The sequence below is a fragment of the Typha latifolia genome, chromosome 2 (genome assembly GCF_019914945.1).
Source record: "Typha latifolia isolate L0001 chromosome 2, TyphaL0001v2, whole genome shotgun sequence".
NCBI classification, from domain to species: domain Eukaryota; kingdom Viridiplantae; phylum Streptophyta; class Magnoliopsida; order Poales; family Typhaceae; genus Typha; species Typha latifolia.
Window position 1 is genome coordinate 5,523,349 of NC_133087.1, and position 27,777 is coordinate 5,551,125.

At 35.6% G+C, this 27,777-nt stretch overlaps 3 protein-coding genes across 3 annotated transcripts; 1 reads left to right on the forward strand and 2 right to left on the reverse strand.

Moving 5' to 3' along the window:
- The first annotated feature begins 161 nt into the window (after positions 1–161).
- On the forward strand, positions 162–2,666 carry LOC140781670 (pentatricopeptide repeat-containing protein At3g16010). The gene is made up of 2 exons (XM_073127758.1): positions 162–392; positions 670–2,666. Exons 1-2 carry the CDS (start codon positions 278–280, stop codon positions 2,499–2,501), a joined length of 1,947 nt encoding a protein of 648 aa, XP_072983859.1. The 5' UTR covers positions 162–277; the 3' UTR covers positions 2,502–2,666.
- Positions 2,667–3,405: 739 nt separating this feature from the next.
- LOC140781671 (probable chlorophyll(ide) b reductase NYC1, chloroplastic) lies at positions 3,406–14,683 on the reverse strand. Its single transcript, XM_073127759.1, has 10 exons — positions 14,324–14,683; positions 13,479–13,557; positions 13,229–13,364; positions 12,543–12,613; positions 12,214–12,413; positions 11,340–11,408; positions 10,592–10,731; positions 9,735–9,857; positions 4,969–5,161; positions 3,406–4,105 (listed from the first exon to the last, which is right to left on the reverse strand). The coding sequence occupies exons 1-10, from the start codon at positions 14,648–14,650 to the stop codon at positions 3,920–3,922; spliced, it is 1,524 nt and encodes a 507-aa protein (XP_072983860.1). The 5' UTR covers positions 14,651–14,683; the 3' UTR covers positions 3,406–3,919.
- A 4,921-nt stretch (positions 14,684–19,604) lies between these two features.
- LOC140780906 (proline-rich receptor-like protein kinase PERK4) lies at positions 19,605–27,411 on the reverse strand. Its single transcript, XM_073126612.1, has 9 exons — positions 27,157–27,411; positions 26,905–27,002; positions 23,965–24,531; positions 23,496–23,582; positions 23,309–23,379; positions 21,028–21,104; positions 20,676–20,835; positions 20,436–20,597; positions 19,605–20,157 (listed from the first exon to the last, which is right to left on the reverse strand). Exons 1-9 carry the CDS (start codon positions 27,261–27,263, stop codon positions 20,041–20,043), a joined length of 1,446 nt encoding a protein of 481 aa, XP_072982713.1. The 5' UTR covers positions 27,264–27,411; the 3' UTR covers positions 19,605–20,040.
- Positions 27,412–27,777: the final 366 nt, after the last annotated feature.

Genomic DNA, 27,777 nt, shown 5'->3' on the forward strand with positions numbered 1-27,777 from the left:
AGAGTACATACTAAATGGACCGGTTTTTGGTTCGATCCAAACATAGTTTGATCCGATATGACACATATAGGTCCGAACCGAAGATAGTGGATTCAATTCGCGGGTTATCGGATCCACTAGTTAAATTGCGGCGCACCAAAATAAATTGCCATTCTAGACTTATAATGGTGACCAAGGCTTGGCGCCAATAAAGCCTCTCGAGTCTCGCCAGCTTCCCTCTTGCTATCAGGCTATCAGCACGGGGATATCCAACCAATCCTTTTCTCTTATTCCTCTCATGAGTCGTTGGTGTTTAAGAAGAAGAGGGGCTTTGCCTTCCAGTTTGGTTGTTCTCCTCTCCAAGCGGCTCGTATCATCCTCGCCTCAGCTCAGTAGGAGATTAAAACAAACAGGTGATATGCATAACATTTTCCTGCTATATCATCAATGATATTTAGTATCTTCCTTAGTTTTTGGTTAGAGGAAAGCTTATTCCTTGTTGGGTTTTCTTGTGAGAACTCTCTAAAATGGTGTTTGTACTCATATTTTATCTGGAGCATATCTACTGGTGGTATAGACCATTACTTTCTAACATAATTGAAACCGATCTGAAATAGTAGCATCTCTAATCTTTCTTCATATGCTTATTTGATGAGCTTCTTATTGATTCTGACAATATGGATTGCGTAGAGAATGAAATTGTTCAGATGTTCCGGCTTCCGAATCCTAGAGATGAGACTGCGACCTCGACAGTGGCTCCGAGATATGCGCGATCTGCCCGACCATTGGATGAGAGGTTTGTCAGAATATTGAAGATATTTAAGTGGGGGCCCGATGCGGAGAAGGCTTTAGAGGTTCTCATGCTAAGAGTCGATCACCGGTTGGTTCGTGAGGTCCTCAAGACAGATGTTGATATTAATGTGAAGATCCAGTTCTTCAGATGGGCTGGGAAAAGAAAGAACTTTGAGCATGATTCGTACACATACATGGCTTTGATACATTGTTTGGATGAAGCAGGACTAGTTGGTGAGATGTGGAAGACAGTTCTGGACATGGTTCGAAGCCCTTGTATAATTACACCTGTGGAGTTATCTGATATAATCAGGATATTGGGCAGGGCCAAGATGGTGAACAAGGCATGCTCAATCTTTTATCAGATAAAGACGCGGAAATGTCAACCATCTTCTAATGCTTATAATAGCATGATCATTATGCTGATGCAGGAGGGCCATCATGAGAAGGTTCATGAGCTTTACAATGAGATGTGTAATGACGGTCATTGTTTCCCGGATACAGTTACATACACTGCACTCATTTCAACTTTTTGTAAATTGGGTCGTGCAGATTCTGCAGTTAGGTTGTTTGAAGAGATGAAAGAGAATAGGATGCAACCTCCTGCAAGAATGTATACCACTCTGATCAGCATGTTTTTCAAATCAGAAAATGTCGAGGAGGCATTGAGTTTGTTCCGTGAGATGAGAGATCAGTGTTGCATCCCAAATGTCTTTACTTACACTGAGTTGATCAAGGGCCTAGGTAAAGCTGGAAGAGTCGATGAGGCTTATGATTTCTTTCTTGAAATGCAACAAGAGGGTTGTAGGCCAGACACAGTGCTCATGAATAATATGATAAACATCTTAGGCAAGGCTGGGCGTTTGGATGATGCCATAAGACTGTTTGAGGAGATGGAGACCCTGCAATGTATCCCCACTGTGGTTACATACAATACTGTCATCAAAGCACTTTTTGAGTCGAAATCCCATGCATCAGATGTTGCCTCATGGTTTGAGAAAATGAAGCAAAAAGGAATTGCTCCCAGTTCCTTCACTTATTCAATTCTCATTGATGGATTTTGCAAAACCAATAGAGTGGAGAAAGCCTTGATGTTGCTCGAGGAGATGGATGAGAAGGGCTTTCCTCCATGCCCAGCAGCCTATTGTAGCCTAATCGATGCTCTTGGAAAAGCTAAACGTTATGAAGCCGCAAGCGAGCTATTCCAAGAATTAAAAGAAAATTGTGGTTCTTCCACTGCTCGAGTATACGCTGTGATGATCAAGCATTTAGGCAAGGGGGGACGACTTAATGATGCTATGGATCTTTTTGATGAGATGAAGAAACTTGGATGCAATCCTAACATTTATGCCTACAATGCTCTCATGTCTGGAATGGTAAGGGTTGGCATGATAGATGAACCACTTTCCATACTTAGAACAATGCAAGAACAAGGCTGTGTTCCTGATATCAATTCTTATAATATCATCTTGAATGGATTGGGGAAGACAGGTGGCCCGCAACGTGCAATGGAGATGCTTTCCAACATGAAACTATCTAAGATAAAACCAGATGCTGTCTCCTACAACACAGTTCTTGGTGCTTTAAGTCATGCCGGTATGTTTGAGGAGGCAGCTAAGCTGATGAAAGAGATGAACACAATGGGATTTGAGTATGATTTGATTACGTACTCATCAATACTTGAGGCCATCGGCAAGATCGATGATGAGCCAACTGATTCAGTTCGATGACTGTCAAGGTATGAGTTCCCTTTTTATGAGTGTTTGATAGATAATAAATCAGTCATTCCACCTATTTATCTGGAGTAGTTTCTTTCCTGTCATTGTGTATTGTAAAATATGTAGAGAAATATGCACCTCGCTTTAAATCTGACTAATTAATATTAATTGTTGGCATCTTCATGTATAGTTCATAAAATAGATGCAAGTTGTTGTAAGGTAAATACGATTAATCCAGATAAACAAGCCAAAATTGGGGCTAACCAGGGTAGCATTATAATCTATAGAAAATTATTGAATGCCAGAAGCATTGAGACTTCAAAAAGCTCTATGGATACTTGTCTAGATACAGTTTAAGGCTCATCCAGCATATGTTTCTCCCTTTAGAAAGAGCACTTCATACCAACATTTAGCTATGTCACGAATATTTTACCTCATGAATGTTGAGTTACTGAACCTTCCTTCCAGAAGAACTCCTCCAATAGGATTATAGGGTTCTTTTATGATATAGGTACTGAACAGAAAAACCATTAGATTTTTCACTCTAGTTATTTTCACGAATGGAAAATTCAATGCACTTTTTGGAGAACCATGAATTGCATATTAGAAGAAATATTTTGGGTTTGCCAGAGATCCAAGGAGAGATATGTAACAAGATAATAAGATTTTAAAAAAAGAAATTGTCCAAGCTGTGTAAAAGTATCAATCATCTTTTAGCAGGATCATGTTATAGTTTCATTATGGTGTCAGTATCTACCATTTTTTTTTTTTTGCTGCTTCATGAGATATTGAACATCAAAAAGGAAAAGTTTTTACAAACTAAACCTAAGTAAAAAGGAACAATGCTATGGAAAAGAGGCTCATAAATTATTCGACTCAGCCTAATCAAGCTTAGATCAAGCTGGATTAGATCATATTCTTGCAATATGGAAAAAGATTTATAAGCATCAAATTAGTAACCTTCAAAGTTTCATAGTTTCTTAATCTAAACTGGATTCATATCTGCTGTGTCCTCTTAATACGCCAACAAGCTTTTATATGCCAATAGCTTGTGAGCAACAACAGTTTTTCTTTATACCAATGGCAAATTAATGTCATTCAAACTGAAGACTGTTATATGCCAAATGGAACATATATGCTTTAGCAGTCTATAACTTCAAGATGGGAGTAAACATGTGAGCTTGCTATTATGGATTCGCCAAACTAATTACAACTTGCAGGAGAGCTTATCAACAGTGGAATGCCCACTCCTCCTGCATGTAAAACCTAGATCTACATGGTTAGCTTGGATTACTAGATTGGTGACTCCCCTTGCTTCTTTTTGGCGTCATTTCTCTGAGTTTGCCATTGTCAAGCCTGGGTATCATATCCTTGCTTTCCACAAGAAAGATATGTGTATTAAGTTTCTCGTTTGATGAATTCAACGGAATTTATGTGCCTGGAAAAGCACCGCTTGAACTGGAGAGTATTATGAAGGCACAAACAACTGAGAGTGAGAAAACGGAGACCCAAGTACTCTCTGCATACATTTCCATGGCATCTGTGAATGAGAACTGTGCACGGCTTTCAGCCCAGTTTCGTATTCTGTCTGCCTCAGCTGCATAGAGTGCTCTCCCCTTGATAGGAAAAACAACCAAGGAAAAGCTATCAGCTTCTATCCATATGACAATAATAACAAAGAACCAAGATGAAGACCTTATTAAATATGGAGAGAAACTAGTCTTTTGCTGATGAATGCTGTGTAAAGATGAAGAGACAGTTCCGTTTATCTTTGGTTTTACTTTCAAAATACAGATGGTCTAAACTTTGTTGGAATCATTTAATTTCACTGGAAGAGCCGATAAATGTCAGAATACTAGTTTCTAAACACTAGTGTAGCATGTTTAAAAGGTTGTTTTGTTAGTTTTTTTAGTTTTCCTCTTCGGCTTAACACTCATCCTATAGCATTTGACTGGTGAAAACTAGACCCATATAAATGCCTGCTTTACAACTACAAAGACATCCCAACCTTGAACTCGCCACAATCCTCCTTGTACATGAGAAATATATTTTCCTTGCATATTAGCTCTTTTCTTGGTTAGCTAGGAATAGGATCAGAAAAGAAAACAAAAGGACAAAAGGAAAAGAAAAAGAAAGAAAATAACTGTATGGTACTAAGGGAGACCAGTCGACCAATAGTGTTATAGATTCTCCATAGAAAAGACAAGCAAGTCCAGAGAACCTATAAATGAACAAATTGGGGAATCACATAGCAGTTTATAAGCACATGAGAATCACATGTTGGTTGAGAAGTTATAGTAAGTAGAGTCTGTGCTAGTACTTCATCAACTCGTTGTGACTAAGTATTTATTATTTTATTATTTCTGATTAGCTGACTACAAGTTACATTTGCAACCTAATTGCTTCAACGTCCTTAAGAATGGATATCATAGGATAATACTAAAACTGAGTTTTTTTATAACCCAAAGAGTGACCATACCTGCTCATCAAACCATCGTCCTCGGCGAAGCCATGCAGTAACTAAAGCAAGCAATATTCGGGGTGGTGTCAAGTAGTTGATTGCCTTTCCATTTCCTTTTACAACTTGCATCCGGGGAACCAATGTTCTTGCAACTGTTTCTGGGAGCTCGCAGATAATGTTGAACATCTGTTTGTTCCTCAGAGATGAACCACTGCATAAGTTGGAAACACAGGTTAACCATGTAAGGTAATGATACCCTGTTCATCAGGCATATATTTATTATAGTGCAGCAGATCTAATAGAACTTGCATCAAACCAATACTACGATACAAAATAAAAAGAAAAGTAGCATATATATTTTACACCCAACCATGCGCCCGCTTACATAGACCACTCATGTGCTAGCTACACGTAAAGCTATTATGGCAAGGTAAATTTGTTAGGTTGGTCAATTGAACATCATCAACTTATAGTAGTAACTCTTTAAGAAAAACAGTTTCAAGATAAAATATTAAAGATCTGCAAGTTTCTTGAGATACGAGAACTTTCTCCTGATCATCATGCAGACATTTGCCCCACAAAATATCATGTTGACTAGAAGCACAAAGAAAATAAAGAATAAGATGCCTCTAAATATTTAACAAATTTTGCAATCAGATCTTGACCTACATCCAATTATACAATCACCCAGGAAATGAAGCCAAACTAAAGGCAAAGTCATACTAAAGGAGGGCCTGTCCTATTGCCTGACAATTTTAACAAGCTCACTAACTCAAGGAACAACTGTCTAAAACAAGGTTCCCAGTTTCGGCCGATCCCGAGTGAATAAAAATTTGATGTCCCCACCCCCCCACCTGCCTCTCTCCTTTTTCTCTCTCTCTTTCTCTCTTTTCCTCTCTTTCCTCTCTTTCTCTCTTTTCTTTCTTTCTCTCTTTCTCACGGATCTCTTACTCTCTTTCTCACCGGTGACTGAATAGTGAGTAGATCTCCATCTCTCCGGTGATCTCGACCTCCGGCGACGTTATCCGACGACCTCGATCTCCGGCGACCTTCGGTAAGTTTTTTTTTCAGTTTTTTTTTTTTTTCCATTGTGCTGCATCTGCAGCAGGTGCTGCTGCAGCAGCAATGCTTGCTGCAGCAGCACTTGTTGCAGCAAGTGCAGCATGCTTGCTGCAGCAAAGATCTGTCTTCTTGCTGTGAGTCGCAAGCAGAGACTTCTTTTGTCAGCCGCCAAAGAGAGAGTAGAGACTATATTTTATTTTAATTTTTATTTATGTTTTTTAGTTGCAGAGCTAAAATATCAATGGCTCCGAAAGAGAAGTCATATGATACCGACATTGGGTGGCAACATTGCAGCACTATTGGGCAAGATAAAAGACGCGTTAAATGCAACTGGTGTGGAAAGGAAATGAGTGGTGGTGTCACCCGTTTGAAAGAACATTTAGCCGGAAGACAAGGAAATGTAGCAAACTTGCACTCAAGTGTCTTTGGAAGTTAGAAAGCGAGATGTTGGCTCATTTAATTGGTAAAAAGAAGGATAAACAATCCGCACAACAAAGAGAGTCAATGATTCGTGAAGAATTGATGCATAATCCCGTACACATTGATGATGATAGCAAAGAGCAAAGTGAGGAGAATGAGGAGGACAGACGGATGAGGAGGGCAATGAAAGAGAGCGTAAATATGCATAGAGAAGAGGAAGAGATGAGAAGAAGCACTTGGTGGTAATTTTCGAGAGATCTAGATCGGTTAATATACGAGGAGAGAGAGAATGGGGGCGTAGTTCTATCCATAGGACTCACGGTGTTACAAAGCAGAGTCCGAAAATATTGGACCAATGGATACATATCTTCAAAAAAAAAAAGGGGTCGTATACGTACTTCAATCAAGACAGCTCTCAAAGGAATTAAAAATGCAAAGAAACACATTGGTAAAGCTATCTCTAAATTTTTCTTCTACAACCATATTCCTTTCAATGTAGCTGATAGCCCTTACTATCACGCTATGGTGGAAGCTATACAATCAGCAGGGCTCGGTGTTCCCCCTCCTAGTTCAAATGATATTGCTACTAAATATCTTGACTCAGAGGTAGATGAACTTCATACTTATATTGAGACATTTAAACGGTATTGGGATGAATTTGGTTGTACACCGATGTGTGATGGGTGGAGTACACAAAAAAAGAAATATAATTAATTTCTTAGTGTACTGCGGCATGGGGACAATATTTTTGAAGTCTGTGGGATGCTACTTTGCTCATTTCAAAATGCAGATTATATTTGTCGGTTGATGGATGAGGTGGTACAAGAAATTGGTGAAAAAGAGTAGTCCAAGTGGTTACCGATAATGGGGCAAATTATAAAGTCATTGGAAATTTACCGATAATTAAAAGACCTCATTTATATTGGACGCCATGTGCTGCACATTGTATTGATCTGATGTTAGAGGATATTGCAAAAGAGCCTGAAATTGACATGGTCATATGTGAAGGTCACAGGTTAACAAATTTTATATATAACCATGGGTGGGTTCTTAATTTACTCAGGCGGATGACGGGTGGTAGGAGATCATCGGACCCTTGTCACTAGATTTGCCACTCACTTTTTAGCCTTGGAGAGCATCATGCGCTACAAGGATGATATTATGCGGATGTTTACATCACAGGAGTGGTCTATGAAAATTAAGAATATGAAACCTAAAGATAAATTTTTAGGTGAAACTTTGAAAAATATGGCTCTTGAAAATACATTTTGGAATAATATTACAATTGCCACCGCAGTATTTGAGCCTCTTGTCAAAGTATTAAGACTTGTAGACAGTGATGACAAGTCTGAGATGGGTTTCTTATATGAGGCAATGGACATAGCTAAAGAATCAATAAAAAAAAATGTGGGCCAAAGTTATAGGAAGTGGTGGAAGATGATTGATTCTAGATGGAACAAACGACTACATAGAGATATACACGCTGCTGGTAAGTATGCTTTTAAGTTCTAAGTTTTAATTTACTTTTATTTATGAATATTTAAAAATTTGAATGCTTACAATTTACAAATTTTAAATTTCTACAGGGTATTTTCTTAATCCAAGATTTCAATTCTCTAAAAATGTCAATAATGATAGTGAAGTCTTGTTGGGGGTTAGAAAGGTAATCAGCAAGTTTGAGCCCGATATTCATAAACAAATCTCCGTGCGATAAAGAAGTGAGTTATGATTCAATTAAATAATTTTATTATTATTTGTTTCAAGTTTTAACTTTCAATATAATCAAAAAGCTAATAATATATTTCTGATTTCAAATGGAGAGATATAGATTGAGAGAGTGGGCAATTCAAGATCTTTGCTAAAGTTGCCATGCCTATATCTCATAACACTCAACCGAATGGTGGTCTATTTATGGATGGGAGGAGGCACCAAATTTGACGCCAATAGCAAAGAAGATTTTAAGTCAAACTGTGTCTTCATCACAAAGGTGAAAGAAATTGGACTACTTTTTCCTTAATCCACACAAAAACACGCAACCGACTGACAATGAAAAGATTGGATAAGTTAGTTTTTTGTCATTATAATATGAGATTGAGGAGAGAAATTTAAGAAGAAAGACGAAAAATGAACAACCGATTGATTTAAATCATGTTTTTGATGAAGACCCCTTGACTCCATGGATCGAGAGAAATGGAGGACAAAGGTTATTAGATGACGAGATAACCCATGGTTAGATGAAATATTGGGAGAGATCACGACGAGGGCAGAGGCTGGTACGAGTCATAGTCCTGATGATACATATGGTGGTGAGATCGTTCCATCTAAATTTGTTGAGGAAAGTCAAGGAGGTATAAGGAGTGAAGACAAAGAAACTGAGGATATATATACATATCAGCGACGTCGTCATGAGATGCATTTTGGTTCCTATGATTATGGTACATCGAGTATTTATTGTTTGGAGCCATCACAAGATCCATATGCTAGTTATTGTCCGCAGTATCCTCAGTATTCTCAGGCACAAGATCCAAATGCTGGTTATTATCCTCCTCAAACGCAAGTCACACAACAAGATCCAAATGCTGGTTATTATCCTCCTCAAACGCAAGTCACACAACAAGATCCATACAATATGACTAGTATGATGGAATCACTTTTTGGAGCATCAGGTCCCAGACATCAATATTTACAAACTTATGGTGATTATGATGATGAAGACTATAGAAATTTACGAGAACCAGCTCGGTATTCAACAAAGTTTTAAATTTTGAGTAAGTTAATACATTTTTTTTAAGTTTTTAGACTTCATATGTGAGTAATTTTTGTTTTCTTATTTTTTTGTCATTTTTCTAAATTTTTCTGCATTTTTAAATAATATTTAGAATTTTATATAATTAAAAAATAGTCCGATCCGATACGAACGGCCGATACGGCCGATACGTATCGTTTTTCTGGACAGCCGATACCGATCCCGATCCCGATACTGGGAACCTTGGTCTAAAACTCCCTAGGATACTGAAAGAATCTAGAAGGAGGAAAGATGATTTCCCACAAGGGTCGAGCTAATTTTCAGTGTACTAAAATGACCAATAGAAACACTATCCAGATAAAATGCCATTCATATTAGCCGACAATTTGGCCACACTCCTTAATTCTAAAATAGAATCACGAATTCTTAATCATTTGTCACCGTGCAAGTAAAACTGTAAAAGGACTTGTTGGCAGAGCGTTAAAATGCAGAAGCCGAAAGTTTCCAAATTTTTTTCAGAACAATAATTATTCAAATGAAGTACATCTATTGTTACCTCAATAGTAAGTCTGTAAGGACCATTCCAGGAGATGCCGTATGCACACCGACATTTGATCGCTTGCACTCCTTAAGAAGCGATGCTTGGAGCTGTCTAAGACCACATTTTGTTGATCCATAACTACAAAATAAGAAAGATCAAAATGTAACCAAAATTAGTAATGAATGGCAAAAGTCCATACCAGGTAAAATACTAATCTAGATAAAGGTGAACATGAATTATCAGTATTCTGGAGACTGGATACTTGCAAGTTAGCCAGGAAAATAGCATCTTAGCAGTTATTTTTGCATCTAAGGCTCTTAGTTACATAGTATCTATACTTGGAATGATTATTTTATATCACATATCAAGAGAACCAACATTCAAATACAACACGACTGAAGGGAAAGAAGAGGTTCCAAAGGACAGCTTGAAAAGACGGATGACTCTTATTGTTCAAATAAAATATCCATGATACAACAACCAAGGCTTCAGTCAAAATTATCTGTGGGTATGTGGATCTATTTTATCCATTCATCTATATTTTGTGTATCTGTTTGTGTCAAATTAATGTAGCTGACCATAAATATTGTTGCTACATCAAAACTCAATCTCAGTTCAGTAGACTTAAGGATTCGACAAAGTTCCTTGTTGTTCTTGTTATATATGAGGCTCTGTAAGAACAACAAAATTGTAATTTATAATCAAACGCATTGTGAAATCAGTATGCATAATTCTTCCTCTTACATTTATGCTGGCATCAGAAATATAGACCCAAAAAATCTGAGCGCAAGATACTGTTTCATGTACTTGTCATAAACTTTTCTGCTCCCTAAACAATTAGCAGGTTTTGTACACCATCCAGTAAAACTTACACAGCTGTCAATGGTGTACTTGATCCCCCAGAACCTGCTCCATCCATGTTGAATATGTGACCCCCTTTTTCCTGAGTTCTCATGACACGCATAGCTTCTTTTGTACATAGCAGGGAGCCAACCAGGTTTGTTGAGACAATCTAGTCACAAAGTAGCATGATATTAAAATCCAGGAAAAAGATGACTTAAACAAATCGATTTCATATGAAACCTGAGGTAGTTATGAAAAAAAAAGTACTCAGAAAAACTATGAAGTTGGAAAAGCAAGCAATTGAAGACTTTAAACATGGCATATGCAATGCGAACAGAACATGAAGCCCTGGAAGAAGCTCATATTGAATTTGAACTCAATTCTGAAAATAGGACTATAAAGTCCCCTAAGAGTAAATAAGTAACTAGTACAAAGCATGCATGAAACAGGAAGTGTCCCTTGTTTCAATGAAAGGTGAAAGGGTTCTTCACATAATGATTATAGGCATGTTGAAAGTTAACCAGTGGTTTCAGAGGAGAAATATGAAACACAATTATACTTTTCCTTTTAACTTGATTTCAGAAGGGACAAAAAAAACCAAAAATAATCAGAAAAATGATGTGTCTAGCAGAGCAATGCATAGTGATATCTTGAATAGATGAATAACCAATGAAGTGCCTAGGACAAATTAATTGAAACACAAAATGCATTAGCAGTACACCATATGTTCACAATCATACATGTTAATGATTAAATGATACATCAGAAAGGACTAACCTGATCAATGTCCTCATCTGTGAACTGCAATAATGGTCTAAAACCTTTATTTGTGCCAGCATTGTTTATCTGCACGTAGGATCAAAGAAATGTATTGAAAATGACTAGGATTAGAAAAATAAAATAAAAATAAAGAAACACACTGAGGTACATTTACCATTAAATTTAAGTTTAAAAAATGAACAGGAAAATGTGTTGCAATTTTGCATTCTATATAGTGCAATTCAAATTCTAAACTATCACCAAAATTAAAGCAAAGCGAGAATCATGTTTGAGAGCTTCCTACAGTTATTGCTGCATTATTAAGAAAGTGCCCTCATCTTATAATCATTCACAATTTGATATGGATTTCATAAGTGAATGTGAGATGTAATGATTATCATGCACTATGACTCAGTCATCCTAATTTGTGTAGATGCACATAGGGACAAATGCAGAATGGCAGAAACATGAATGAGTAATCCGCGCATAGATTGTGAGTGGGAAGGGCATGAATATATGCACCATATCTTATGATAACTCCGGACAATCACCAAATTTCCCAAGTGCAATAGTCACAAGTCAACTCTGCAAGCGGGAAAGACTTATTACAGAGGTTCTCTGGATCTGTCACTTTACGCTTACCTTATGCTTAACAGATCTTGTAAAGTGAACTTGAATGAGACCTAAGCTTTCCTAATTTCATGCAAAAAACGCCCAGCCATGACCTTATTAGCCTATGGGAACAGTTGGGAAAGAAATGTAATCTTGCAACTCCAAATATAAAACAGGCATACAAGTAAAGATGAAAGTTAATTCCATCTTCTCCTCTTTTTTTTCTTTTTTTCTTTTTGAGAAAAAAGTTAACTCCATCTTCAGTTAGATCATTACTTACCCAAATATCTATTGATCCAAGTTTATCAACAGCGAATTTTGCCAACTTCTGCACATCTTCTGGTTTGCAAACATCACATGCAATACCGACAACTCTAGCATTAGAGAGATTTGCTCTCGCTTTACTTTTAGAAACTGATAGACCATCCTTTATGTTCTCTTTCAGTTCTTCCACAGTTTGATCTACCGATTCAGGGCTGCCTTCAAAAGAAGAAAATGGAGGTGGTGAGGCACAAGAGAGATATGTAAGACAATGTTGAAAGGAAAAAGGAATCTTTAACAGGATAGGAGTAAACAGAGGACAAGAGGTCAAAGAACTGAAACCCTTACGGGAAGCAACAACAACATGGTTTCCAGAAAGAAGAAACTCGCGAGCAAGTGCTTTGCCTAGCCCTCTTGTGCTGCAGAAACAATATGAAAGGAGACATCAACAAAATGAGATAGAGATAACATCTTCAGTTCAGTTACTAATCTATCGACACCTGTATACTTGCAAACAGAAAACTTCTACAGAAGAATATTGATCCAGTACACTGAAATAATCAAATGTGTCCCCCTATATTGTTAATGTTTAAGATCTTCCCACAGTCATTGCTACATCATTAAGAAAGTGCCCCTCATCTTATAATCATTCACAATTTGATATGGATTTCATAAGTGAGAATGTGAGATGCAATGATTATCATGCACTATGACTCAGTCATCCTAATTTGTGTAGATGCACATAGAGACAAATGCAGAATGACAGAAACATGAATGAGTAACCCACATATAGATTGTGAGTGGGAAGGGAATGAATATATGCACCATATCTTATGATAACTCAGGACAATTTCTGCATGATCATTTTCTCGCATTATAAATCTCAATCCTAGTTTGAACAGAGTCTAATTGTTTCCAGATGCAAGAGATCAGCCATATGCAGCCATATGCAGCCATCCAAAGTTGACCTGAATAAGAATGAACAGCAGTTCCAGATAGTGCCACTGATCAAAATGAGTTGATTAATGTTTTACCTTCCTGTTATCACAATATTGCGTGGTCCAGCTTTGCAGTGTTCTTCTAAAACCAAATTTGCCCCGATCATTGTGCCAATAATAATCCCACCAAGCCAGCTATACCAGATTAATGTGTTCATCTGACTGTCTCCACCTTCAAAATTTCAATGTAGATAGAGAGAATTAGATGTTGCATATATAACCAGAACAGACAGAAAGGGCAAAGTAGAAACAAAGAAAGCTTTATACCATTGAAACACTCACAAACCTGATAACTGAAATCCGATTGTAAGTATAACACCAGTGCTCATCATAGTGACAAGATATCTTCCTATCTGCGTCGCAGACTGAAGAGGAAAGAGAGTTTGATGAGAAATGCAGCAGTAATACTCGTTCAATATTAGTCAGTTAAAGCTTTACTGCAAAGAACTGTTGGGAAACAATGTTGTAAATTCAGTCGTACATACTATATAAATAACTTATAGGGAAGAAATATAAAAAGGAAAACATAAAAGGACAATAATATATTACACTATCTATTAATCATCTGTCTTTCCTTTGGCTTCCAGCAACTGAGAGTGCACTTTCACACTAAAAAAGTTAGAATCCTCCTAAAATCAACCTTCCCATATAAGTAGTCTACAAGAAAGTAACAACCTTTGTATATGTTGACATCCTCATCTTATATTGCAATAATACCTAGGGATACTTCTGGAATCTTCATCAAAAGTCAGTATCCTTTCACATACAAAATCCTTGTCTAGAGCAAGTTTTTTGTTTCCCAAAAAATTCAATTAAACCTCGAGCGATGTAATTTTTGAAAATTATAAGAATCCTATCCACAACACATTTCCAACTAAAGCTACCTTCAGATGTTTTCGTTCCAATATTTTTGCTAGTGCCACCTCCAGTAATCTATAATTGACTATATATCTAATTGTTTGAAGAAACTCTATAATATCTATGACACTTCCTCAAGTCAAATATAAATATTCCGAAATATTTATCCCCTCCTTCCCTATAAAACGAAAAATTAGAATTTTCTTTCTTTTCCTTTCGTAAATCGATACAAAACCTTATAATCGCCAAAAAGGATCCGGGAATACATCTCACCGCGAAAAAAATCTCTTCCGCTCTCTCCACCGCCTTCTTGTACTGGCCCTCGTAAACCGATTTCGACCCGGAAACCCCAAGGATAATCGATTTGAGAGAATAGAGAGCCCCCTTCCTCTTCAAATTAACCGACCCATTCTTCTTCCTTCCACCTCCCTCGGATTCGGATTCCCCTTCCCCTCCGCCTCCGCCCTCCGATCTGAAGGACCGACACGTGAGCGTCGGAAGACCTCGCCGGCGGTGGGATATAGGATTACTGCGGCGAGCATCCGGCCGTAGGTGGAAGCCATGGACGGAGAGGTGGAACTTGGCGAGGGCAGCAGCCATGGCGCCAACGAGAAGGGAAGTTGCTACAAAGATGGAAGTGGGGGAGTTTGGGGGGCTTAAAATATCTCGGATGCAATGTGATAACCACACGTTTAAGAAACCTCATCTCCACGGGATGATCGCCACGTGGGCCTTCGTCCACGTCGACTGTAGTTTGTAACTTGTTCCTCTACTTCAAGGAAGAGTTTTTGGAGTTAAAGCAATAAGCTTACACAGTACATACCAGAAAAGGACGAAATGGGAAACTGTTCATTTGCAAACTCAAATTTGTGGATTTGTTTGGGCTAGTTTTATAAATATTCTTTTTAGCAAACAAATTTAGTTAAATCTATCTGTGACTGACCGGTGACATGTAAGATTCTACCACTTACCACTGAGCTATATTAGTAACTCTTGACCTTAAATTATCGTTCAATATGACACTCTACTAATATCGCTACGATACTCTCTACTAAAATACTCTCGACAAAAATAGTTTTTTTTTTTTTAAAAAAAGTTTGGATTTTATAATAGCAACCCATGTAAAGGCATTTTAAAAGTTAAATAAAAGGGGGAAAATAGGTAATTTAGACATTTAAAAAAGATAAACTTAGTGTCCTAATGGAATATTGCTATTTAGATATTGCTTCCTAGAGATGGGTTAGTTTAAGCTAACATAAGATTTGATGTGAAAATTAAGATGTTATTATGGGGGAGTTATCTTTGGTAGCGTAGCAGGAACAAGTTTGTAAGAAAGGAGTATTGGGTGGGGTAGTCTACGGTGGAAGTGATACGTGCACGAAACCATACAAGAATTCTGGAAGTAGGGAAGGGGTTATCCATAGCAAATATGTGGAAAAATTGTATGTAAAATTATATATATATATATATATATATATAGAAGCCAAATTGAAGAAGAGAAGAGCCCTCTCTCCGAGCCAAATTTTACACCAAAAAGAAAAAGAAAAAGAAAGACTACTAAAAAGAAGAGAGTCCGGAAAAAAGAAAACTAGCTTACAGTGCTTGAGAAAAGAACAAACACCGATTAAAGATGGAGAGTTAGCACCTGAGTTTTTTTATTTATTTTGGGAATGTAATAATCCCTTGAAAGCACTTTATTTGTTTGAATTCCTCTTCAAAACCTATCATTTTTGTAATTTTGCACAGACGCTCTTCTAATTACTTTCTAATAATTATAAATTAAAATCTAAATTATTTCATAGGTAAAATAATAAAAATGTACTTATTTATATATCCAAAACAAGATATTCTTTCAAAAATTGTATCCATATGTGATGGATGATTTGGTAGTGAAATAGATGGAAATGATTAGATCTAAAAGGAGGGGATGGAGAGGTTAATAGGGACGATGGAATGGGTAGATTTAGAAGAGAAGTCGTTGGAGGAGGAGGTCGACCAATGAGTCTAAGAAAAATGGGAGCAACAGTCGAAGGATGGAGGAAGGCAATGACCTTGGCTTGAGAGAACGAGAGGAAATGAGGTTGGGAGACGAGAAAGAGATGAGGAGTAGGATAAAGTAGAACACGATCAATATTTTTCAATAATATAAAAATGGTTTTCCACTATATATTTATTTGGAAGCTAACTTTGAAGCTGAAGACCGCTAACAAATTGAGGCTTTGAGGTCGAGCATTTAAACATTTTGATCAAGGCTGCTATTATGTTCGATTATTCAAATATCGTTGGTTAGGCATTCAACCGTCTAAGCCCGAAGCTAGAAGTCATCCTTTAACAATAATAAATAATCCATTCTAGATAAGTAAGCTCGACCCAACGAACCTAATGCTCCCAAGGTGACTTGATCGAGCCTACATTACATCATTATTGTAAAAACAAAGATTTTAAAGGTAACAGTGTAGATATCAACTTTAGATAAATACATATATTAATAAGGGATTTTAGAAAGGTATACCTGTAAAAAAAATCTCGTTGACAAAATAGATAAACAGGAAAATCAGCCTACTAAAAAAGCTTAGAGATAATTACATCTAGACTATTTGAATTATTGCTTACATTTACAAATTTTCTCATCTACTTTTTATAACACATTGACTCATCAGCTATGTAAAACCTTCCAAATGTTTTTTTTTCTTCTAGTTGTTCCTTCAATTTTTTTTTTCATCAAATGATATCATGTAGTTGTCACTGATTAATTTTAGACGTTCTGAATGACTATTTTATGTACTCTTATTTTAGAAGAAAGAAAGAGAGAGAAATTAAGAATAAAAATAGTTATTTATATACTATTATGTTAGATAGCTTAGTATATATGTGGCTGCACTTGGTTTTAGTTATGTTTAGTGGTCTAATTAAATTTAATAAATGGGTATTTCTTGGACTAACGTATAAGTAGCATATAAGTATGTCTCATTAGTTAATGAGTTCATGTAACTCAATGACAGGGATTAACTCTTAAGACTTGAAAGGAGAGACATTTATTCTGTCCTCAGGAATCTATCATTTTATGCAGAGAAAGTTTTGGCAAGATGTGGACGAGGAAAGATCTTTTTTTTTTCTTTTCTGCGAGGCTCTTTGCCTTCATCCCAATCTCTATCTTTGCCTTTGTTGTCGTGATTCTTAGGTAGTATCTACCTACTTTTATCTCTAACTAATGATTCTTATTTTCGATCTTGGCAAAGAATTTAATTAAGTCGTGAAATGATTTATTTTTGTTAGGAAGGTATTGAGTTACATTTGTTGCCCTAGCTTCACTGATTTATTTCGGCAGATTGGTTATGATATGATGCATCTTATTTGTAACAAATCATAGAGTATGAGACAAGAATCAAGTTAGCTATTATTCTAGTTGTTGTTGTTATATTGTGTTTACGTGTTTTATTTCAATCATAGTATATCCTTTGTCATCTTCTTAATCTATATATTTGTAGTGATTGTGATTCGATATTGGTCTCTAGATGTCCTACTTATTAGGGTGACATGTTCTATTTGATCTTTGGCTTAAGTTCACTCTCTTAATTTTTAAATTAGAAAGATTAATAAAAATTGTTATAATATGTTTAGTGTAAAAGTCAATTTGTTAGAGTCCAGTTTGACTCAATACATCACTCATATGCCCAAGTTGTCATTGCACTCAAGTGTTAGGTTGATATATATATGTATATAAAGAAAATTGTTAGCTGAATAAGTAGTGAAGATATATTATTTATGAATTAAGTTTTATTTGACTTTTATTAAATGTCTCCTTTTAATGTTAGATATGTCTAAGAAGTGTTTCATGTTTCTATACTCTACTAGAGTAAATTTCAAGTCAGTATAAGTCTCTTTTATATTTTATTTTATCTTGGATGATCGAACTCCTAATTTTTAACGAGTCGGACATATATTTAATTTGAAATTCTTTAATGCATCAACAAAAAAATACTTGAAATGAGTCTAACATATATCATAAGCCAATTTGAAATCTTAATGCATCAACTAAAAATACTGGAATAAGATATGTGAATCAAAACGATAAATTTTGATTTGCGATCGATTTGAACTTTTGCAATACAAAATTTCTTAAATTTGAATTCATACTTTTGTTTACAAAATGAGACATAGAATGTTCTATGCATTTTTTAGAATTTATTGGTTGAAAAATATTGCGGATTGAGTTATAATTTTAAGAGCGAACATAAGTCTTACAATGATTACATGTCTGCTTGACATGCATATTTATTTATTTTCATATCACATCTGCTTTTCACTTGGTATATATATTTGAGTATCTATCGGATTATTCGATAATCTCATAAAACTTGTGATATGCTCTATTCGGAGTTTATAACGAGTAAGTTTAAACATTATATTTTAAGTGAGGAATACTTCTCACAATTATTGCTAAAGAAAGGAATTGTAAAGTTTTTATGCAATTGGTAATGTGTTTCAGAAGTTTTCCCTTATGGTTATACCTATGTTTCTACTCGTGTAATGGCAAGTTTTGGGCAAGTTTAATGTCCTACAAAGTGGAAATAAGGAACTTCCATCATATAATAATATAATCACAAGATTATATATTAGAAAATAATAACAATAATATCCATACTTCTGGAGTTTGTCACTGGAAAAATCTCCTATTATACACCATGTTACATGGAATACTACTGCAATCTCTCTTATATTTTTCTCATCTTTATCACAGGGGGGAAAGAGACTAGTCCTTTTATTAGCTTTCTAGCCTGAAATGGTTCACTATTTGTGCTGCCATCTTGACTTTATTCCTGAACTTAATATGGTGCAGTTTTTCCGAGCCTTAGAAGGGCTTCTACGTCTCAAGGACCTCAGTGATGGAGTTCAATAAGATCAATGTTAGCACATTACATAAGTCATACACAAAAAAGAAAAAAATAAATGAACATCTCAGTGTTTTATAGCAACACTAAGAGACTCTAGTGTGTTGCCTAGTTCAAAACTATCATTCGACCAGATAAAAAGAGAGAAGAATTAATGTCAATGTGCAGAAACGACATGACCGTGGGCATTTCAGTGGATTTGGATGTGAATCAGGTGTAAAGTTTTGGTTTCGATTTCAGCTCCCATGAAAAATGAGACATTTTGATCTGTTTAAGTTCTGGTTTCATTGTGCCAATTTTAGACTTCTTTTAATAAATAATGTTCGGTGCATTATATAAAATCAAATAGCACATAAGTAATGGAGTTAATATTGGATTAAATACAAGTTGAATTCAAGTCAAATCTAACTCAAAATCCAAATGTACTTTCAAATAAAAATGTCTTTAGAGTTATTTTAGTTGGATATTAGTTTCAAAAATAGTTTTGGTTAAGATAGGACCAAAATGCGAAACGTTAAACAGAGCAGAACTTCAAACAAATGATGTGAATAGGACCAAAGAAATAAGTAGAAATGAGGACCCTTACAAAAAAAATGAAGGAAAAAAAAGGCTCACTACGTTGGGTTGGTAAAATGGACTTGTAAAGCAACCCTTGGCAGATATAGGGAACGAAGTATCTCTTCAGATTAAAGAGTATGTATTACAAGATATCACTTACATAAAAATTTTCTTATACAAGAATAGGGTACATATACAGAGGTATCAGTTAAGGCCTAGTTTGCTTTGAATTCAGGGCCCCTCTAAACTGTTCAGGAATTCCCTCTTCAAATTCACTCTTAGAGATAAAACCAACTAATCTAGTTCGGGACTTGGCCTCAAACCAAACAAGACCTAAAAGGCCCACATTATCAGCATACACTATACACAAATTTCCAACTTCTCTATCAACTATCTACTGCCATTTTGGACTTTATACACTTAATTTTTTCTTGATATATAAGAGGATTCCTAACAGATGCAAATGGCAAACAATACTCCATTCTCAATACTAACTTTTTTCAACATGCGCTATCAACCGCAAGATGTCTTCCAGTATAATCATGAAGTTGATTGTGTTTGTATCGATACCATGTCTGCATGTAGTGTGCTTTGACCTGATTGAAATTCCCCGCTGAGATTATCGAGAGGTAGATGCCCTTCTAAAGCCAGGACTATCTGCATCAAGATTAAGGTCATTGAGTTAACATTGCAGCACAGGTAATTGAACAGCTGCAAAAGAAGGGATAGAATGGTTTCATTAGGCTTTACTAGATGTTTGTGTTTCTTGCTTCACATGCAGATAGACATGGAATTTCAAAGGACTACAGTTAGGTGGGCAGGTTTTCTACAATTGCATGTCCCAAAAGGAGTTGGTTGGAACCAAAAGGGCCTAGTCTTCATTTTTAGATGGTCAACATAAACGTGAAAGAAAAAGAAACTGCTATGCAAAGTACTTGGCTCATTTGTGGCCGCCATCTTGCTGACTGTCGCACAGAAGCAGCAGCACAAACAATCATTCGCTTCATCTGAATAGGATCATAATTTTCTTTTAAACGCGGATCAATGAGGGCATCATATTTGTCATGTTCCAGTGCTTCTGCAAGCAAAGGCCTTGCCTGAAAAAGTTGGCAAACTTATGCGTCAAAGGCAACAAGTTGAAGCCATGGTAAAATGAAATAGGAAGTGACACTAACCCAGTCAACCAAGCCTTGAGGCATAGTAATGCCAGCTGATGTACTTGGTTGTAAAATAGGCTTTCTTCCAGTGACAAGCTCTAGAAGCATTACTCCAAAGGAGTAAACATCAGATTTCTCCGTCAGCTGTCCAGTAGAAGCATATTCTGGAGCAAGATACCTGTAATTATTGAAGCAATGCATGAACACAACTGCAAATTTGTTGCCCTATTGATATTTCTTTATTCTCATTCTGATATGGTGGAAATTCTTTATTTTCACTTATTGCCTTCTCCTCTAGTAAGTGGTTTAACATTATGCAGTCCAATACTTGCATATAGTGAAATCTAGTACCAATGAGTATCACACCTACCCGAAAGTTCCTATTACACGAGTTGAAATATGGGTCTCGTCCTCGAGAAAAAACTTTGAAATCCCAAAATCTGCAACCTAGATACAACTTCCAAAATGTAAATCATGTAAAACATTGCATAAATCTTAAAGTACTTATTAATAGCATCATACAGAAATTGTTACTATTATATTATAATGGCAAAATTGCATAATTGGTTAAAGATAGTAAGAGATAGGATGAGTCAAACAATGTAACATTGTAACCATCTACCAACCAAACCAAATGTGGTACAAGTATGCTTGGATCCTTCTTGGTTTGGCATGTTATTACATTTTATCAACCTCACCTTGCTTCAAGTATGACATAGGGTACAGGTAACACAGGTCAAGAAGTGTATTTTACATTATTAGATTGCAAACTTTTATTTTAGATGTATCAATAATTATACATTATTCATTTATTTATTTCGCCGTGTCCTATGATGTGTCCGTGTCCTATTTTTTAAAAATTTGCCGTATCGCCATGTCTGTATCGTGTCGTATCCGTGCTTTATAAGATACAGCAGAAATTGAAGTAAGGGGGAATCTTAATTCCTCTTATCTTCATTGAATCACTTTTCTTTATTAGATAATAACTGCCTGAATCAATCTAAAAGTACTTGATCATTGCTCATCATGTTTCTCTGACCTTCTATTATACAGTACATGTTTCAATCAGTAGCTGTCCAGACTCCATCAATGAATCATCTATCGGTTGCTAGCATTTAATACTTAAATAGGTTCTCATCTAGCATAAGGCTCAAAGAACAGTATTTTGTGCATTGATTATACAATGTCTTCATGTGATGTGGCAGGTCAGGTGGAATGCCTTTCTCTTCTTTGTCCTTAATAATCCCAAAAAACTCATACTTGATTTTTTTTGGACTTTTCTTGCACCCTTCAGTCTGTCTTTGTCAAGGGGCAACCAAAGCAGTCCCTCTCTTGGAAGCTACTCTTCGAGTAATGCTTCCATGTTATGTCAATATATTTTGTATTCTTATTACCAATAGTTGTGTTTTCTCCTCCTGATATGCAAGTAGTTCTGTTCTCAAACTTGAACTCCAAATCAAAGAGAATCCAAGTCAAATATCATATATTGACTTCAAAATGTGATTTCTGGATAGGGATGCGATTGTCCAGTTGATATCAAACTGCAGGTAGGTGATGCAAGATCACTCACATGCTTTGTTATCAACTGATAAAGAGAAGCGTGAACTATATTTTCAAATCCGTTAATTCACAGAATATGATAGAGTGTCTTTATTTAGTTTGTTGTCACTGTACAAAAGGGATCAACAAATAAGCACTCAAAACTCAAAGGTTGGAAAGGAAAGGAAAAGTCTCAATGTTATTGGAAAATAAAGGAACTAGTCTGACAAGAAGATTGCAAAAGTATTTGCATAGAAAACTAGGAATCTAACCATAAATAGAGAAAGGGACAGATTTTTCTAAAATATAAACTTGTGACAAAACTTACGGAACCCTATATTAAGTTATGCTAATCAAGCAGGAACAAATGGAATCAAATTCCAACTTCTTTACAGAAAGTTATTTGGTAAACAATTCTTTCTAGAAATAGAAAATAATTATTTTTAGGGCCCTGAACAATTGAATCTTTATTTTAAAAAATAGACATCCTTGGTTATAGTCCTTTGGCCACAATTATTTTTACTAGTAATCGTGTTTCCTATAGTAATTAAATTTCATTCATTTCTTAGCACGTCCTACCTACTTGGTTTCCTATGCAAACTGCTAATCACGCTTCTGATTATCAATTATATTGCATTGGTTGCTCACACGGCTGGTAAGTCTTAATTTTTTGAATGTTTTCCCTACCACCAATTCTTCTTGGTTCTCATCTTGATAGATTCTTAGCTGCAACCCTATCTTTGATAATCTCATGTTTTCTGTTGTCCAATCTCTCATAAGTTTTCCTAATGAGAATCAAAGACGACCACGTCTTGGTGAAAGAGTTCATGAGCTCTTTATTTCTACAGCTTTTATAAGATGATGAGTAACTTTTGTATAATAATAGACATATCTTACTTTGGATATAGGCTGTTAAGAGACCACATAAAGTGTTGTCCTCTCATCTTTTCATTTTACTCAGATGTTCTTTGTAAAACTTGTCTTGTTTCTTGTTATTTGAATTACAACCTGAGAAATCTCAACTGATCCTTTTCTTATAAATTTCCGAGTGATAGATTCCAACAGATAACAAAATGGAAAAAACAAAGCAATATAGAGATAGTTGTTTGTACCTTTGCCTCAAATGAATCATTTAGTAGTATATTGGCTGACTTAATATCACGATGGATGATTTTAGGTTGACCTACGAATAAAAGCAAAGAACAGTTAAAGCATACATAATCCTCACTTATGAATGTACATAATATAGTTGTATAATATTGATAAATGAAAAATTGAAGTTGATAGTAAGAAACTCACAGTCCTCATGCAAATAGGCAAGCCCTTTTGCAGAACCCAAAGAAACTTTATATCTATTAGGCCAATTCATGGCAGATTTGCCATTCCCTACAAAAAACAGATAATCACAGAACATCTCAATATAAAGTGATATGTCAAGTTATCATTCTACATTAGATTACATATATATTAGTTATAAATTTTAAAATGAACTAAATGTCATGTATATTTCCCCACATTTATTTGCTGCATAATAGAGGGTTTTATCCATTCTTAAGAGTTAAGACCCTTATTTAGGTGCATATCCCTCTAAACTTATATCTACGTGTATGCTCCTCTGCTTTAAAGGAGCACATATATGTGCAATTGAATGATTCCAGAGCAATATGCATATAAGATATTGCAAAATTCATTAGCCGAGCATCATGACTGTTTTAGTCTTTGCAAGAAATAATTGGTTATAAATTGAGATGTCAGATGATAGGCTTACTGTGCAGGTGGAACTCCAGGGTGTTGTTTGAAACATACTCGTATACGAGCAATCTTTTTTGGTTGTTACTGATACAATATCCAATCAGTGACACAAGGTGCTTATGATGCACATGACTAATGATATCGATCTCTGCCTGAAAGTTGTCATCACCAGATCTACTCTCGTCTTTCAACTTCTTAACTGCAACTTCTTTGCCACTCGCTAGCATACCTTTGTACACCAATCCATAACCACCTTTACCTATTATATTTACAGCTGAGAAGTCATTTGTCGCTGCCGCTAACTCTTCATAAGAGAAGCAGATCTTGCCAAAGGAAACTGCGTCCGAGATGCGAGATTCAATTGGCAAATTCCCTCTAGCAATTTCTGAAACAAACCCAGAATATGGGCTACTAGAAGCCACTGCTGGCAGAGAGGGAACTGATCTAGTTTGAGAACTGGAACCAGAATCTGTGACAATATAAACCACAAATGGTGGATTTACTTGAGGAACTGCAACTGGAGCTGGAACTTGAGGATTAGTATGCTGCACCTCCTTTGATTTCTCATTGTTACAAGGGCTCACTGTAGAAGAACAATAGTCTTTTAACATTAATTCTTAGAAAAAAAAAGGCATCTTGTTGAAGATATACAGCAATGATGCAAACCTCTTGTGACCTTTGGCAAATTGAATTGGTTGTTTGTTTATATTAGGGATGATCATACACATACACCGGTGATTGAACTATAGGGTGGTATAACTTAAATACTCTCAAGCAAGAAGAGAGGAAAAGAAATGACATACTAGCAGAAGCTAGCTACCGTAGAAATCGAGCGTTGGCCTTCTTCCTTCATCGCCCGGAGGAGATAGCAGAGTGTGGAGTGCTGATGGAAGAAGAATTGTGGCTAGTGCTATGTCAAGGGTAATAAGAAGGCATTCACTTCCGTCAGTTGATTTTTCTTCTTTCCTTTTTGTTATATATATATATATATATATATATATATATATATATATTGAGGACCATCCAAAATTCTGTGTATCACGTTCACCCTTTCAAACAAAAAGTAGGCCTATATATCCTTTTAAATGTTACGAACCAGATCTGAACCGATTTAAACGTAAGAAAATTATGAAAATTTATATAATGGTAGCTTCGAACGTTAGGGTTCTAATAGTTTTAGTTTCACGTAAATCGAAGATTGGGATAAAAAGATATAAATAAAACAGTGAAAAAAGGTGAGAATTGAACAGATTGATAATTATCTAATGTTGTGATGGTTGTCAAAGAGGGGCGAATAACCGTAAGGTATAGTGGCTCGTGGAAGTAATGGTGGCTAGGGTTTGGAGGTAGAATTATGACTCTAAATTATATCTCCTCAGAGGAAAATAAACGACTCTAATTAACTTACTTCTACTTCTAGATTATCTTACTCTTACTCGTAAGATAAACTCAAGACTAAATTAATTTCTCAATACTTGGATGCTTGTATTAATAAACAAAAAGAAACCCAACCCATCTATATAAAGAGGTCGGGTATAATGAATCCTACTCGGACTAGCCCTAACGGTTTATATGACTCAAATTAGGACTTGCCTTATAAGCTTATATAACTTAATTAAACTTGTCTTAAAAACTTAAATGACTTAATTGAACTTACATGACTAAACTAGACTTGCCTTAAGGGGCTTATATAAGAGATAAATATAAATCAATTAAAAGATAAATAGACTCAATCCATCGAGCCCAATGTCCTCATGATGCGATCCGACCTGACTCGGTTCACATCAATCCACCACATTTCCGACCACCTTATTCTCAAGGTGTCCATAGTGAGTTAGATTTAACTAACAAAATAACATTTTTAAAAGAGCACAATGATTCAAAGGCAATTATGATATTTTAAAAGTTTTTAGTGGTAATTATGTAAAAATATATTAAGTGAATCACTAAGCTCCTCCGTCAATATTTCATTAGAAATGTCAATAGAAATAATCTTAAATTTTATTTAGCTTAATTGATGGACGAAAATACCTCGTTCTTCGTTTTATATCCTTTTATGTTTTACTTTTAGTAGCCTTTATTACAACTTTTCCAAATAAACTATAATCGGTCTTCTTTAATACTTTCAAAACCCACTTCTAAGAGAATAGGAAAAGAGAAAATAAGAGCACCTTTATCCATCTAATTAGTTAGTCACTTTTTTAATAATATTTCTAACAGAAATTCTAATTGAGGAGGTGTTAATGATACAATTAAATAATCCAAGGATGTATGTGTCCATCTTTTTTCTTAAGCAGATGAAAATATTATGGAGTGATAGTTGAAGGGCGTAAAATATATTTAACACTATTTTCTAACCCTCACATTAACGTGAGAAGGATGAATTGCTAGATTGTGCTATGACAGAGTTGGCCTCTTTCTTATGACATTGTGAGCCTATTTGTCTTATGTATTCAAGAAGAGAAGACTGACCCTATTACATAGCCCACCAATTCTAAACTTCGTAAATAATCTATAGAAATTAGTCAGTTTTGACCAGCACCGTAGACGAAAAATAAGCTTCATACTTGTACCCTTGAATATTAATTACTATCCTAAGAGGAAGTGCCTTCTTTGCAGATTTGGCTTTACCTTTGTTTGCACGTCTCTCAGTTTCCGACTCTATGACCCTAGTTTTGTTTCATTTCATGTGCTCGTAAGTTCCTAATTATAATTCTAAAAATCTTTGTCTGAAAGATATAATTATGTCCAATTTCCCAATAACTCCAACATATATGTATATATAGGATATATTTGCAAGCTCTTCATCAGATATACAGAAAAAAGCAATCGAAAAGAAAGAAAGAAAGAAATTATAGTAGTTCTTGAGCTTCGCCTGTTACTAAACCGACACAGCTGATGATTAATAACGGAAGATAAAGATGAGATTTTTAACGAAAAGAGGAGCTATTCGTACCACACCATGGCAGAGTGTAAGGAAATCGAATAAGCGCCCAAACTGCTGGAATACAACAATCAGCCGAGCCCTTGCGCCCAAAGCAGCGGAACGCAGCCCTAGCAAAAAATTCACCAGTTTAACAAAGAGATTATCCGAAGAAATTTAAACTTTTCTTCTTCTTCTTCTTCTTCCTTTTTATCTCTGTCTCTCTGCAAAAAGGAAAACTTGGGTATAATAAATTTTCCAGAGAAAGAGAGAAGTTCGCATTACACAATGATCCCCAAGCAAAGGCCGACGGCGGAGAATGGGAGCAACACGACGGCGAAGGGAAACTGGATGAATATGATGAGCAGTGCCCGGAAAATTAGTTTGCACATCTTTCTTTGTTAACTTTAACCTTGCACTTGGCGGACATTCAAGAAGAAAAGCGAGCTCTCTATCGCTAAGTAGGTAACCGGCAAGCCCTCGACGGAAGTCAACACCGTTAATCCCCAGGCCGCCGTAGAAGAAAGTCTTCCTTTAGGTCTCGTTTGACTCGTGTAAGATTTGTTAAGAATAATTTTATTCGCACCTTTTAAATATAAACTAGATATATCTATAACTTCAACTCATATTTTATTATTTAATAGTAAAACATAATAATTATATTAAATAAGTTTATATAACAATTTATGTTACGTTTAATTATAATAGAAATTTTGCTTAAAATACGTGCACAATTTTATTACGTCACTCTACTTATGATAAGATTTTATACATAAGTTATCATCTAATTTTTCTTATAATAAATTTGACCAAAAAATATATAAATAAAAAAAAATTTAATTTATGAATAAATATCTCTTATTCACGAATTAAACGCCACCTTATCTGTATCAATAGGAATCACCA